General features: G+C 50.2%; 1 protein-coding gene across 4 annotated transcripts; it reads left to right on the top strand.

Moving 5' to 3' along the window:
• Window positions 1-5,070: 5,070 nt before the first annotated feature.
• ATG101 (autophagy related 101) lies at window positions 5,071-12,818 on the top strand. 4 transcript variants are annotated; one of them, XM_011930612.1, is made up of 4 exons: window positions 5,071-5,344; window positions 5,457-5,592; window positions 8,978-9,305; window positions 12,110-12,818. In XM_011930612.1, exons 3-4 carry the CDS (start codon window positions 9,054-9,056, stop codon window positions 12,512-12,514), a joined length of 657 nt encoding a protein of 218 aa, XP_011786002.1. In that variant the 5' UTR covers window positions 5,071-5,344; window positions 5,457-5,592; window positions 8,978-9,053; the 3' UTR covers window positions 12,515-12,818. The 4 variants fall into 4 exon arrangements, with proteins under 4 accessions (XP_011786002.1, XP_011786003.1, XP_011786005.1 ...); XM_011930613.1 differs by having other exon boundaries at window positions 5,076-5,173; XM_011930614.1 differs by having other exon boundaries at window positions 5,122-5,150.
• The last annotated feature ends 1,708 nt before the right edge of the window (window positions 12,819-14,526 follow it).

Raw genomic sequence — 14,526 nt, 5'->3', positions numbered from 1 at the left:
CTCTGGCTGAAAAGTCTGCTCTCTCTATCCTTGCCTCTCTCACCCCAGAACCCTCAATTTCCACTCTCTGTCCCCGCGCCCCCTGGCTTTTTTCTTCCCTCTTCTCCAGGGAGCTTTCCTAGAATAATTCCCACTTCTTCCTGGATCAGCCCCCTTCCCTGCCATCTCTTCAGGTTGCTGCCTGCTGCTCTCTCAAGCTGCCCTGGTTTTCTCCTGGTGCCTGGTCACTTCTCAAGTTGATGAGAGCAGGGCTTGGGATTCCTCTTCACTCTGAATACGTCGCTTTCTGTTTTTTGTTTGTTTGTTTTTTGTTTTACGAGACAGAGTCTTTCTCTGTTGCCCAGATTGGACTGCAGTGGTATGATCTTGGCTGACTACAACCTCCACCTCCCAGTTTCAAGTCATTCTCCTGCCTCAGCCTCCTGAGTAGCTGGGATTACAGGCATGTGCCAGCAGACCCACCTACTTTTTGTATTTTTAGTAGAGATGGGGTTTCACCATGTTGGCCAGGCTGGTCTCGAACTCCTGACCTCAGGTGATCCAACGCCTCAGCCTCCCAAAGTGCTGGGATTACAGGTGTGAGTCACCGCACCCGGCCTGAATGTGTCACTTTCTATTCCAGGCAACCAGCATCTCTCCATCCTGGCCCTCTTGGGTCCCCACAAAACCTGCTGCCATTTCTTTCATACCACTTGTTGGGTTTTCTTACCCACAGGTATCTCCTGGTCCACCTCATCTGAAGACTCTGAGCTCCCGGAGGGCTAGAACTGTGACTTGTCTCCCTTGGCATCACAAGGTATTACAAGGGCCTGGCATGTGGACAGTTCCACATGTGTGGCATGAATGAATGAACAGACGATTATGTCTTGATCATCAGAGGTAGGGGCATAGAATGAGAGAATTCATCCCACACAGTCCCAGTTTTTTAACCACTCCCTCCCCTCCATGATGGGACTACTCAGAGGGGCTGAGACCCAGGGTTGCAATGAGAATTTCCCTGTAAGAATTCAGGGAGGTAAGAAGAGGCAAGTGTGGGTCAGCATGTGAGATAAAGAGGTGAGAAGACTCAGCCTCCCTTATGTTCCCCAGTCCAGCAGGCAAGGCTCCATGGAAAGGGTGAGTGCCGCAGTAGGCACATAAGTGAGTGAAAAGACTGGTGGAAGGAGGAAAGAGCAGCTGCATGGCCTTGGGCATGTACTAGTCAGGATTCTCCAGAGAAACACAAGCAGTAAGACACAGACACAAACACATACTATATATAGTGAGAGTTTCTCCTATATATATATGTGGCGGGAGAAAGAGAGGGATTGATTGATTGATTGATTGATTGAGATGGAGTTTCGCTCTTGTTGCCCAGGCTGAAGTGCAATGGTGAGATCTTGGCTCACCGCAACCTCTGCCTCCCGGGTTCAAGTGATTCTCCTGCCTCAGCCTCCTGAGCTGCCAGGATTACAGACATGTGCCACCACACCTGGCTAATTTTGTATTTTTAGTAGAGATAGGGTTTCTCCATGTTGGTCAGGCTGGTCTCGAACTCCCAACCTCAGGTGATCCGCCTACCTTGGCCTCCCAAACTGTCGGGATTACAGGCGTGAGCCACCGCACCAGCCGAGAGGGATTTATTATAAGGAACTAGCTGACAAGTCCTAAGATCTGAAGTCAGGAAAGCTGATGGTGTCATTTCAGTCTTGAGACGCAGGAGAAGCAGCTCTCTGAAGGCAGTTGGAGACCGAAAGCAGGAAAAGACTGATGTCCCAGTTCTAAGACAGTCAGGCAGGAATTCCCCTTACTCACTGAAGGGTCAACCTTTTGGTTCTACTAGGCCTTCAACTGATTGGATGAAGCCCCTCCACACCGGGAAGGGAAATTGGCTTCACTCAGTCTGCCAGTTCCAATGTTAGGCTCATCAGAACACCCCACAGACACACCCAGAATCATACTTAACCAACTGTCTAGGTACCCTGGTCCCAGTCAAGCTGACACATAAAATTAAGCATCACAGCAAACCACTATCATCACTATGTATGACTGGGCTTCAGTTATAACATCAGTAAATCAGAAAGTGGGGTGTTGGGGAGGTGAACTGTATCTATCTTGAATGGTAGTTGGCAAAATCAGCACAATAGGGTCTGTGAGTGCTGGCATGTGAGTCTGTGAGTAAAGGCTCAATAATTGGTGGTAGTGATGATGATGATGATGTCAGGCTAGTGGCCACAAAGGGCTGTGAGATGGAGTGTGTGGATGGCCAGAGAGATCAGTCACTCCCCTTATTCAATGGCAGTCTCTGGGGATGGGCTCTGGCACCTCCTCCACTCCAGGACTGTTTCCAACCTCCCTTGGTCCCTCTCTTTCAGCTCCTTACAGACCCTTCCCTCTCAATATTTCCTCCTGATTGCTTTCTGGTTTTGTGCAGCTTCCCGAAAATATTGCTGGTCTGCAGGGCAGACAGCTTTCTCTTTCTCCCAGGAGGGGCACCTACACCTGGGATACGAGGCAAGGGCTGAAAAAGGGCAGAACTGTGGGGAGGAAGGAAAGAAGATAGGGAACAGATGATGGAGGAAAGACTAGCCAGAGGAGGAGCTTGTGCAGTCAGGTTTGGAAGAACTGAATGGGAGGAGGAAGCCTAAGGCTGAGGTGGTGACAGTGGTGTGCTGGAGCCAGCTGGCACTGGCCCCCAAGGGCTGATTCTAACCTTGACGATCAACATGCAATCATCCATCCATTCTGGACTCCGCATTCATTGATGTCTTGTAGCTTGAAATCACCTATGGTAGAAAATGGGCAAATGCTACAAATCAAGGCATTTCCCCTACCAGAGAGCAGGTGTGAAGCATTTATCAGGACACCACTGGTGGGTGGGGGTGTATTGGAGAGTGGTGGTACATAGGGGAGAGTTGGCTAAGGAAGCCAGCCAGAAAGAGAGCTCCTGTAGTGGTAGAGTTTTGGATTTGAATTCAAGGCTTTGTTATTTACTGAGTGACCTTGGGCCACTTACTTAACCTCTCTCCAATCACTTTCTTTTTCTTTTTTTCTGTTTTTTTTTGAGACGGAGTCTCGCTCTTCCGCCAGGCTGGAGTGCAGTGGTGTGATCTCTGTTCACTGCAACCTCTGCCTCCTCGGTTCAAGCGATTTTCCTGCCTCAGCCTTCAGAGTAGTGGGCATTACAGGTATGTGCCACCAAGCCTGGCTATTTTTTTTTTTTTTTTTTTTAGTAGAGACAGGGTGTCACTCTGTTGGTTAGGCTGGTCTTGAACTCATGACCCCAAATGATCCACCCACCTCGGCCCCCCAAATTGCTGGGATTACAAGCATGAGCCACCATGCCTGGCCCAATTTCTCATCTATATTGCAGGATTGATTAGTATCAGGTTTAAATTTATATGTACATATATATGGTATTTAAAATCATGACCTTTCCATTCCACCTAATAAATGTTATCTTTTTATCATTTTGGAAGATAAAAGCATGTGTTTGAAAAATGAGCTTTTTTTTTTTTTTTTTTGAGACAGGGTCTCGCTCAGTTGCCCAGGCTGGAATGCCATGGTGCAGTCTCAGCTCATTGCAACCTCCATCTCCCAGGTTCAAGCAATTCTTCTGCCTCAGCCTCCCAAGTAGCTGGGATAACAGGTGCCTGACACCACACCTGGCTAATTTTTTTTGTATTTTTGGTAGAGATGAGATTTCACCATGTTGGCCAGGCTGGTCTCAAACTCCTGACCTCAAGTGATCCGTCAGCCTCGGCCTCCCAAAGTACTGGGATTACAGGCATGAGCCACCACGCCCAACTTTTTTTTTTTTTTTTTTGAGACAGGATCTTGTTTTGTCATTCAGCCTGCAGTGCAGCAGCATGATTATAGCTCACTGCAGCTTCAACCTCCTGGGCTCATGTGATCCTCCACCTCAGCCTCTGAAGTAGCTGGGACTACAGGGGTACGCCAACACGCCCAGCTAATTTTTAAATTTTTATTTTAAAGATGGGAGTCTCACTATGTTGACAGGGCTGGTCTTGAACTCCCGGCCTCAGGTGATGCTCCGTCCTCAGCCTCCCAAAGTGTTGGGATCACAGGCGTGAGGCACCCCAGTGGCCAGAAAACAAGCATGGTAAACACCAAGTAACATCTTAAGAGTGCCTGCTATTGGAGGTGGGTGCATTAACGGAGCTCTCGAACCCCTGTCTGCTCTGGGCTTACAATCTACATAGATAACCAAATGCGCTCCAGGAAGTTACACAGCACTAAAAATACATTTGCATTCATATTACACTTTACAGGTCACAAAAATCTTTCATATGACTTATCTCCTGTGATCCTCACAACAGCCCCCTGTTTATAGAGAGCATCAGAAAGGATGAGTGATGTTAAGGGTCACGCAGAGAAGCAATGGCCGAATTACTAGCCTCCGAAGGACTGTCACCAGATTGGTCACCGTGGAGTACCAAGTAGTGCTGCTGCATAAAGGCAACACTGAGAGATGAAGCCCCTTTCTCCAGCATCTGTGTGGGTGGAGGGCCAGGGATCCTGTCTGTTACGCACATTGAACAAACTCAAGTTTTGCCATCCACTGGGCGTCCTGCAGCACAGCGGTGTGGGCTCATCTCCAGGACCTCTCCCTACGGGATACGCCCCTCATCTTGTGGGGATCGGTGCTCCTTCCAGGCCTCTCAGTCCGAACTGAGTTGGGCACCCTGTCTGCGTCCCCGGGCCGGGCTCGCAGCCAATGACTCCGCTCGGCCTAGGGAGGCGGCCGAGAGCCCATCGGGCTCCTCCTTCTCCTCAGTCTCTATGGCGGAAGTGAGGTGTCCCGGCTGAAACACCACAGCGTTCTCGGTGGTGGGTTGAATGGACTCGTCCACATAAGGGGGATCATCATCACCATCAAATCTTAAAATCCAAGACATAACCACGAAAAGAGCAGCCCCCAGACAGAGAGCAACACATAACTATCTGTGTGTGCTCCTGTGACTACGCGGATGATGTGGGCGGCTATATGCATGCGAGGACCCGGCCAGCCGGGTACGTGCCCCCTCCGGGGCCACGGGATCCGGTGAGCCTCCCGGCGCGCGGGGGGCGGTGCGGCTTCCGGTCCGGGCTTGGCCTCCGACCCAGGTGGTCTGGAGCCTTCCGGGAGAGTGGTGGCATCTCAGAGGCTGGTTGCGGACGGGGGTTGGGGGAGGTGGGAGCTGTTTTAACCGTCTCCCCCCTCTCCTGTGCTGGCGTGGGCATCCCCTGGGGCGGCGGAACAGGGGCGCTCCTCCAGCTTCCGAGTCCAGCCAGCCTGGGCGCGGGGCGCCGCCGCCGAGACACCCGAGGAGTCAGCTCTTCCCTGATTACGTGGACTGTGGAGGTTCGCTCGTAGTGGCGGCGGGGGGTACGGGACCCGGGCGGGAATTCCTTCCTGCGTCCGTCCCGAGTCTCTTGATAATGAAGCCAAGTAAGCTTTCTGGTTTTGCTTTTAGCCGGCCTCTTGTGGTTCAGCGCCGCGCAGAGGTTGACGCGTACCTGCGGAGGTCGCACCTGGGCGTGAGGAGGAGGAGGAGGAGGAAGGGCATGAGCCGAGCTTGAGGAATCCGTGCTCTAAACTCTACACTCAAGGTGGGAATTGGCGCACCCTGTGCTCCAACCAAGCTTGAGAAGGCAGCTGTTAACCTCTGCAACTCGGGCGGACCAGAGGGACGAGACTTTCCAGACCCTACTCTGGTGGGCCCTGCTGCTCACTGCTCACTGTGTGGTGCAGGGGACAACAAGGTTTTCACAGACCAAAGGTGGCTGCTGTGGGAAGGAGAATGGGGTTGGTCAGCACTGACTTCTTGGAGGAGTGGATCCTAAAATAGCACGTAGAGTGAGGGAGGAGCCCAGGCTTGGGGCACAAGTGAGATGTATAGCTTGTATGAACGATTGAGGGGGACACAAGAGGGAGAAGTCGTGGAAGAAAGAGAGCCAGACCAGAGCCAGGAGTCTCCAGATGGGAAGAAAACTGCTGGATGGAGTGGAACTGGAGGGCAAAACGAGCAAGAGAGCCCTTTTCATTCTTGATCCAAGCATGTAGGAGAAACTAATCTAGCAACCCCTGGAAGGACCTGAAATTCCTGGGTTGGGATGAATTGAGCAGTTGTTTTGTACAAAGTACTAGGATTTACCATTATAGTGATGAATGGAATATAGTCTCTGCCCTATAAGCAGATTATAGGAATTGTCTGCCTATATTCTGTGGTAGAATATAGACAGTGGTGGAAACAAAAACAAAACGTGATGGTGCGTGATAGTACAGGTAGACACGAGCTGATCGCCAGGTGAGAGGCAGAGCTGGCCTGATCTCTGTGCAGTCCACAGACTGTTGCCCTGTATCCTGTGCTGAGCAACAGTTTAAAAGAGGACAGACACAAACTGAAATATATTTTTTATTTTCACCGTCTGTCGACCGGATGAGTGAAATACACTTAGAAGAGAGCTGCCAGGATTCCATGCAGATAAGATGTGATGTGGAACAGGCATGTTTTTGAGGACTGGGGACCTTCAGCCTGTAGAAAGGGTGAGGGGGTGGTGGAACAGCTACCCCTAAATAAAAACTCACTTGTGGAAAAGAGGTGAGACTTTATGTGGCTTTGGGTACCAAAACTAAAACTAAAAGTAGTTTGAAGCACTAAGTGACAGATTCTTCAGTAGGAAGAATAACTGGACTGGGTGCGGTAATCCCAGCACTTTGGGAGGCCGAGGCAGGTGGATGTCTTGAGCTCAGGAGTTCGAGACCAGCCTGGGTAACATGGCGAAACCCTTTCTCTACCAAAAATAGAAAAAATTAGCCAGGTGTGGTGGTGTGCACCTGTGTTCCCAGCTGCTGGAGAGGCTGGGATGGGAGCCTGGGAGGCAGAAGTTGCAATGAGCAGAGATTGTGCCACTGTATTCCAGCCTGGGTGATGGAGTGAGACCCCATCTCATGAATAAAATAAATAAATAAATCAGAATAACTGAATGGAACTTCCTGAACATTGAGTGGTTGTTGTGAGAGCTAGTGAATTCCCTGTCAGGGGAAGTTTGCAAGTTGAATACTCTGAGTTATAAGGAACTTGAAGTTCCCTCTCCCTCTGGGCATGTATTTAGTTATTTACTATGTTCTGGTTCTCAAGTCTCTTGTCTCTCCTTCCCACTCACTCTACCACTACTGCTGTATAGCCTTGCATCATCTCTTGGCAATAACAATGTACTAATGAATACTTAGTGGATGTTTACTACTTGTCAGATACTGCTTTTAGTGTTTTATACATGCTAACTCATTCAGCCCTCAATCCTTTCAAGGTAGCCATTATTATCTCTTTGGTATATATGGCAGATAGGTGTTAAGTAACTTGCCCAAGATCATGAGCATGGAGCAAGTGGCAGACCTGGAGTTCCAGTCCAGGTTGTATGACTTTCAAGTCATCGTTTTAACCACTATTCTACTGTATTTTACATGTGTTACCTTAATTCTCACTACTATCCCCATTTACAGATAAGAAGTTCAGAGAGGTTGCGTGATTTGCTTAAAGTCACAGAGCAAGATGTAGATGAGGTGAGATTCAAACCCAGGACTGTAGGGCATGAAAAACCCCCACACCTGATTATGCTGCTTCTGTAACTATGTCTACTGTAGTGGTCTTTAACTGACTTCCCTGCCCAGCCTTTGTGCCTTTTTTTTTTTTTTTGAGACAGAGTCTCGCTCTGTTGCCCAGGCTGGAGTGCAGTGGCCGAATTTCAGCTCACTGCAAGCTCTGCCTCCCGGGTTCACGCCATTCTCCTGCCTCAGCCTCCCGTGTAGCTGGGACTACAGGCGCCAGCCACTGCGCCCGGCTAATTTTTTTTTGTATTTTTAGTAGAGACGGGGTTTCACCGTGTTAGCCAGGATGGTCTCGATCTCCTGACCTCGTGATCCGCCTGTCTCGGCCTCCCAAAGTGCTGGGATTACAGGCTTGAGCCGGCCCGCCTTTGTGCCTTAAATCCACAAGTTTTTACCCTGGAGTCTGTGGATGTGGGTGTCCTTAGAAGTAGGTGAGATTTGGTATGTGTGTGTGTGTCATGTTTTTAAAGCCCAGCCTTCATGGCTTCATTGACTTCTATGAGTAGTTTGTGACCCCAATACAGTTTAGAGCCATTCTTTGCCCTTTAGCCAGAGGTACTTTTCTTTTTTTGAATTTATTTTATTACTTTGTTATGTATTTATTTATTTATTTATTTTTGAGACAGGGTCTCACTTTGTCACTCAGGCTGGAGCACAGTGGCATGATCTCAGCTCACTGCAGCCTCAGCCTCCCATGTTTAAGTTATCCTCCTGCCTCAGCCCCTCAAGTAGCTGGGACTACAGGCGTCTGCCACCAGGCCCAGCTAAGTTTTTGTATTTTTCGTAGAGATGGGGTTTTATCATGTTGCCCAGGCTGGTCTTGAACTTTTGGCTCAAGTGATTTGCCTCGGCCTCCCAAATTACTGGGATTAATGTGAGCCACCACACCTGGCCCAGAGGTACTTTTCTGATGCACAGATTTGATCTTGGCACAGTGCGCTGCTCTTAGGACAGAGTTCAAATGCCTTAACCCGTTCATTCAAGGTCCGAGGAAATCAGACTCGTCTTTCTGTACTTCTTACTCCCACCCTGTACTCTCTCCATGGTGATAATGTTTAGTTGCCTGCTTTTCCTTCATTCTGTCAGCCTGAGGGCAGGGGCCGTGCTTGCCTTTGATGTCTAGTACTTGACAAAGGTTGCATAGTGAGCATCTGCTGTAAACTGCACTGAAGGTTGTAAAATGGAATCCCGGCCTGTCATTTGGACTGATAACTTTGAAGCTCTTGCGCTTTCTGATCCTGAGAGTTGATGATTCTCTGATAGTCTGTCCTGCCAAAATGCAGAGAAGGGCCAGTGGAGGCCAAGGCCGAGCTGAGCCTAAAAGGAAGTGAACAGATAACATGTGGACTATTCTTGTCGGCATTCTGACCTGGGCTCCTCTTGCAGGGTGGCCCTTGGGTAGGGTGAAGATCCCCGGTCTTTATCCTTGTTCCCCACCTTGGTGTGGGTTACTGGGTGCAGGATGAACTGTCGCTCGGAGGTGCTGGAGGTGTCGGTGGAGGGGCGGCAGGTGGAGGAGGCCATGCTGGCTGTGCTGCACACGGTGCTCCTGCACCGCAGCACGGGCAAGTTCCACTACAAGAAGGAGGGCACCTACTCCATTGGCACCGTGGGCACCCAGGATGTTGACTGTGACTTCATCGACTTCACTTACGTGCGCGTCTCTTCTGAGGAACTGGATCGTGCCCTGCGCAAGGTTGTCGGGGAGTTCAAGGTAAGGGTGTGGCACAGCGGATGGCGGGGCCTCGGGTGCCCTCCACCCCAGCTTGCTGTTGAACCAGCCTCTTCTTCCTGAGTGTGTGAATCGGGTTCTTTCAGGTTGTGAGAAATAGGCATGTTGAGAGCTCCTCTTCAGGGGAGGGTGTGTGTGCGCGCGCGCATGGTGGTGAGGGAGGGAGACACTCATAAATGTGCTTGGGGGAAGAAGGAAGAACAGGAAGCTGAGCAGTGTTGGCGGCCAGGCCCCCTGGGGCCATCCTTGCTTCTGTGGTCTTGACCTTCTCTCTGGCTACAGCTCTCTCTGCTTCTGTTTCCACTTTTCCTTTCCCACATGAAACTCCCCCACAGGGTGGCTTGCTTGGCTCAGGTGGCTGCCATCCACAGGTCCGTTTTGGCGGTGTGGCATTGTGTGCCTGGGTGGAAGAAAGATGTGGAAGGGACATGGCCGGCTGCTGCTGTTGGTCACCTCAGGAGGTGGAAGTGGTAGTGTGGTTTCTCCTCTGGTCTTTGTTCAGAGTCACAGTGTTTGACCATTTCATTGAGTGGGTACTTTTAAATTTTAAAGTAGCGATGATAATTTTTCTTTTTTCCTTTTTTTTTTTGAGACACAATCTCACTGTGTCACCCCAGTCTTGAACTCCTGGGCTCGAGCAGTCCTCCCACTGCAGCCTTCCAAGCAGCTGGGACCACAGGTGTACACCACTACCACCATGCCTGGCTAATTTTCGATGATTTTTTTTGCCAGGCCTGGTGGCTACGCCTGCGGTCTCAGCACTTTGCGAGGCTAAGGTGACCAGATTGCTTGAGCCCAGGAGCTCAAGACCAGTCCCGGAAACATGGCGAAACTCCGTCTTTACAAAAAATACAAAAATTAGTGGGACGTGGTGGCACATGCCTGTAGTCCCAGGTGCTTGAGCAGCTGAGGTGGGAGGATTGCTTGAGCTTAGGAGTTTGAGACTGCAGTGAGCCATGATCACGCTACTGTACTCCAGCATGGGTGACAGAGCAAGACCCTGTCTCCAAAAAAAAGAATTTTTTTTGTAAAGATGGGGTGTCACTGTGTTTCCCAGGCTGATCTTGAACTCCAGGCTGGTCTTGAACTACTGGCATGAGCCTAAAGGCATTTGCTCTGGGGTTAGAACACCGGGGAGCTGTGAGTCTGACTTTCATTCCATAAATACTTGCAGAGCCCTTCACCGTGTTGAGTACTGTGTGCTCATTGCAGGGGATTGCCCAGTGTTAGGTGAAAGCTGTCCCTCATTGTCCCCCCAAACCCAAAAAGGGCAAGTTCATCAGGGGTTTCCCAGTCACCCTCAAGAGCAGCAGCATCTCTCAGCTCTCCGTCCTCCAGGTGTCCGTAAGAGGCAGGTGGAGCAGAGTGGTGAAGAGCACAGGCTTTGGAGCCGCACTCTAGCACCCAGCAAGTGTGTGACCTTGGGCTAGTGGTTCCACTCAAAATTGGAATAGTAATCCTACCTGCCTCAAAGGGTGTGTGCACTGCAAGGACTGAATAAGTCAAATATGCCCAGTGTTTGGAACAGAACCTGGCACACATTAAACATTACAGATAGCCATTCAAGGTTACTTGACCTTGGTTTGTCAATGAAGGAGAGCCTCTTCCCTGATGAGTGTGGTTCAGGATTTCAGGCATCCTTACCCTCTGGGTTGGCATTAACTCAGATAGAAAGGAGCTTCAGGGTCCTGGCTGCCCTATGAAGAGGAGTATGGGGCCACGCACACCCATGGGGTGGCAAGGGCAGAATCACTGGACTGGATGGTCCTGTTTGCTTCTCAGGGAAGAAGAGGGAGAAGCACCAGGTCTGGTCTGTCCTTCAACTTCCCTTCCCCATTCTGTTGCTTGGTTTCCCTCATTGAGCAAGGATCACTGGGCTCTACAGTTCCCTCTTCCTGCGCTCATAAAAGAGACTGTGAACAGGGCGCAGTGGCTTGCAACTGTAATCCCAGCGCTTTGGGAGGCTGAGGCAGGAGGATTGCTTGAACCCCATCTCTAACAAAATAAAAAAAATTAAAAATTAGCCAAGTGTGCCTGTAGTATCAGCTACTCAGGAGGCTAACATGGGAGGATCGCTTGAGCCCAGGATTCCGAGGCTGCAGTGAGCCATGATTGCTCCACTGCCCTCCAGCCTGGGTGACAGAGTAAGACCCAGTCTCTTTAAGAAATATCGAAAGAATTATGTTTAATTGGCAGTGGAGAAGACAAATAGTTTACAGGGGAAGAGGGAGATGTTGATGAGGTGATTAGAACATTTTGAAGGATATGGGCTAAAGGGGTGGTGTGGAAGGAGAAGGCCCTTAATGCAATGTAAAGGTGAAAAGCAAGGATTTAGAAATCAGACAATCCAGATTCAAACCCTGGTCCAGCCATCTATAGGCGTGTGACTCTTGCAAGTTACCTTACTTCTCTAAGCCTCATCGTGCCTTGGTGAAAGCTCATGGGGTTGTTGGGAGGAGCCAGTGGAATTGTGTATGTTAAGTTCCTGGCACAGAATACGTGCCTGCAGACCGGTAGTTATTCCTGTAATATCAGTTCTTCACCAAGCTGGAGGAATTGGGCTTGGAGACAGATTTTGTTGGTTTGCTTGAACTACACAATTTCAGGCTGGCAGTTTGCTATGTCACTTCACCCAAATTGTTTACCCTCTCCCGGTCTTGTTTCCTTGCCATCCCTGGATGATTACTAGAGCTAAGAGAGCATAATTCCCTGGGGTGTGGGAAGCAGGCCCTCACAGGTGGGAACTCAGAGGCCTTGGCATGCTCATTCGTTCCCTTCTTCCCCAGGATGCGCTGCGCAACTCTGGTGGTGATGGGCTGGGGCAGATGTCCTTGGAGTTCTACCAGAAGAAGAAGTCTCGCTGGCCTTTCTCAGACGAGTGCATTCCATGGGAAGTGTGGACGGTCAAGGTACATGTGGTAGCCCTGGCCACGGAGCAGGAGCGGCAGATCTGCCGGGAGAAGGTGGGTGAGAAACTCTGCGAGAAGATCATCAACATCGTGGAGGTGATGAATCGGCATGAGTACTTGCCCAAGATGCCCACACAGTCGGAGGTGGATAACGTGTTTGACACAGGCTTGCGGGACGTGCAGCCCTACCTCTACAAGATCTCCTTCCAGATCACTGATGCCCTGGGCACCTCAGTCACCACCACTATGCGCAGGCTCATCAAAGACACCCTTGCCCTCTGAGCCTCGCCAGATCCCTGGGAGCTCCTTGATGGCTCCCAGACCTTGGCTTTTGGGGATTGTACTATTGGGCCTTTGGCTCTGCTGCCTGCTTGGGGTCGTTGGTGAGACTTGGAAGGGGCAGCCCCCGCTGGATTCTTGGTTTTGTGGTTGCCAGCCTCTGGTCATCCTTTTAATCTTTGCTGACGGTTCAGTCCTGCCTGTACTGTCTCTCCATAGCCCTGGTGTGGTCCCCCTTCTTTCTCCACTGTACAGAAGAGCCACCACTGGGATGGGGAATAAAGTTGAGAATGTGAGTTTGGGCTGAGCCATCTCTCCCTTTTCTTGTTTCTGCCCTGATGTGTTAATACTTTCTGCCACTCCTGTGAGGACACAGGTGTGTGTTGAGGGCATTGCTCCAAGATGAGAGGGGTGGATGGATGGGATTAAAGATGTATTAAAATGGACAGATTTTGCACTTGACTGGCTATTCACACAAAGCAGGTGTTAGCCAGATGTGGCCATAGCCAATCCCATGGGTAGGGTGAGGGTCTGTTGCTTTTGGATGTGACTGAGCTCCTCCTCCCTTCCCCCCCGCCCCCACCAATCGACTCCCTATTTCAATACTTCCAAACTCACTTTCCTCTTTTTTTTTTGTAAACTTTTGTTTTGCAGATTATTTTATCACCCAGGTATTAAGCCTAGTACCCATTAGTTATTTTTCTGATCCTCTCCCTCTTCCCACCCTCCCCCCAGTGTGCGTTGTTCCCCTCTGTGTGTCCATGTGTTCTCATCATGTAGCTCCCACTTACAAGTGAGAACATGTAACATGTGAGAACATGTTGGTTTTCTGTTCCCGTGTTATCTCCACCTTTTCTAAGGAAGCTATGACATCCCTGGCCTTCATGTTGTCTGGTCTTGCTTCACTGTGGCCCCAGAGAGTACCTTCTCTGTCTTCATAGAGCACACACATCCCCATGTGCACCAGAAAGGTCATTTGATGTGGGTCATGCCTGGAGACCGATTGGCCAACTTGAGACAGTCTGGTATCTGGTGACACTTCTTCCAGCTTGGGCTGGTCATTGCCTCCATCACTCACATTCATTTCTACACCCGCATACTCAAGTCCCCATTGTGTGCTATGCTCTCATCGATACGGTCCATGCTTTACAATGCTTTTTGGCTGCTTCTGGGCCAGTTCTAACCAGACTAAATGAGGTGTGTGTAGGGAGGGATGCTAAAGGAGAAATGGGGTGGGAGTGGGGTATCTTGTCCATGGTCCTGGAGCAGTGTAGGTAGTCAGGATGACCAGGAAGTGTTTGCACTTGGAATGCGCTTTTCCCATTCCAAGTTACCCTTGGCCATGTGATGTTTCTACTCTTGATCTCTGGGTCATCAGAGAGTTGGAGGACTCAGGAGGGGGGTTTATAGTTGAAGAAGGCCAATTTCTAGCAAGTCCTTGATAGCATATGACACCCCACTTGGCCTGCTGCAGTCTGGGGACTCTTCTTGTTTTCCTACCAGATGGCCATCAGCTAATCTAATCCCTTCTGAGGGGACTGGTACAGGTATTGGCTGGCAGTGACTTTATTTTTTAAAAGAGGACTCAAGGCTTGCTACAGAATTTGCAACAGAATTGTACAAGAATTGCTACAGGTCCAGCTACAGACCTGGCAGGAGGGTCTTGCTTCTCTGTCCACTTTTCCAGTCTTTCTGCTTTTTCTGCAGCTGAACTCTGCTTCACTCTCCCACCCTGGCTTGGCTGTGGGACACCTAGCTGGCAATGGGCCACTCTGGTAGACAGGACAGTAATATTCCCCTCCCTTATGGCATTGCGATTTTCTGAAGTGGGGGACTGATTTTATCCAGAGTCAGGACTGGAGTCCTGGTGGATCAAATCTGTGCTCTCCCATTGGTCTGTAAATGTGACTCTCCTTGGCCTATGGGGCCTGAGAAAAGGAGTGGAGGTGGGCCTTGAATCCCCATGCTCTGCTCTGCTCTGCTCTGCTGTACCTGAATGTCTCCCTGCTGTGGAG

The sequence above is a fragment of the Colobus angolensis genome, unplaced genomic scaffold (assembly GCF_000951035.1).
Source record: "Colobus angolensis palliatus isolate OR3802 unplaced genomic scaffold, Cang.pa_1.0 Scaffold87, whole genome shotgun sequence".
In the NCBI taxonomy this organism is placed as follows: domain Eukaryota; kingdom Metazoa; phylum Chordata; class Mammalia; order Primates; family Cercopithecidae; genus Colobus; species Colobus angolensis.
Note: the sequence above shows the minus strand (reverse complement) of the source record. Positions and strands in the feature narration are given on the sequence as shown.

Bases quoted from the DNA above. Each gene is read 5' to 3' on its own strand.
- ATG101 (XM_011930612.1), top strand. From the start codon at position 9,054: ATGAACTGTCGCTCGGAGGTGCTGGAGGTGTCGGTGGAGGGGCGGCAG. The intron at 9,306-12,109 runs GTAAGGGTGTGG...CTTCTTCCCCAG, and splicing joins AGGTTGTCGGGGAGTTCAAG to GATGCGCTGCGCAACTCTGG.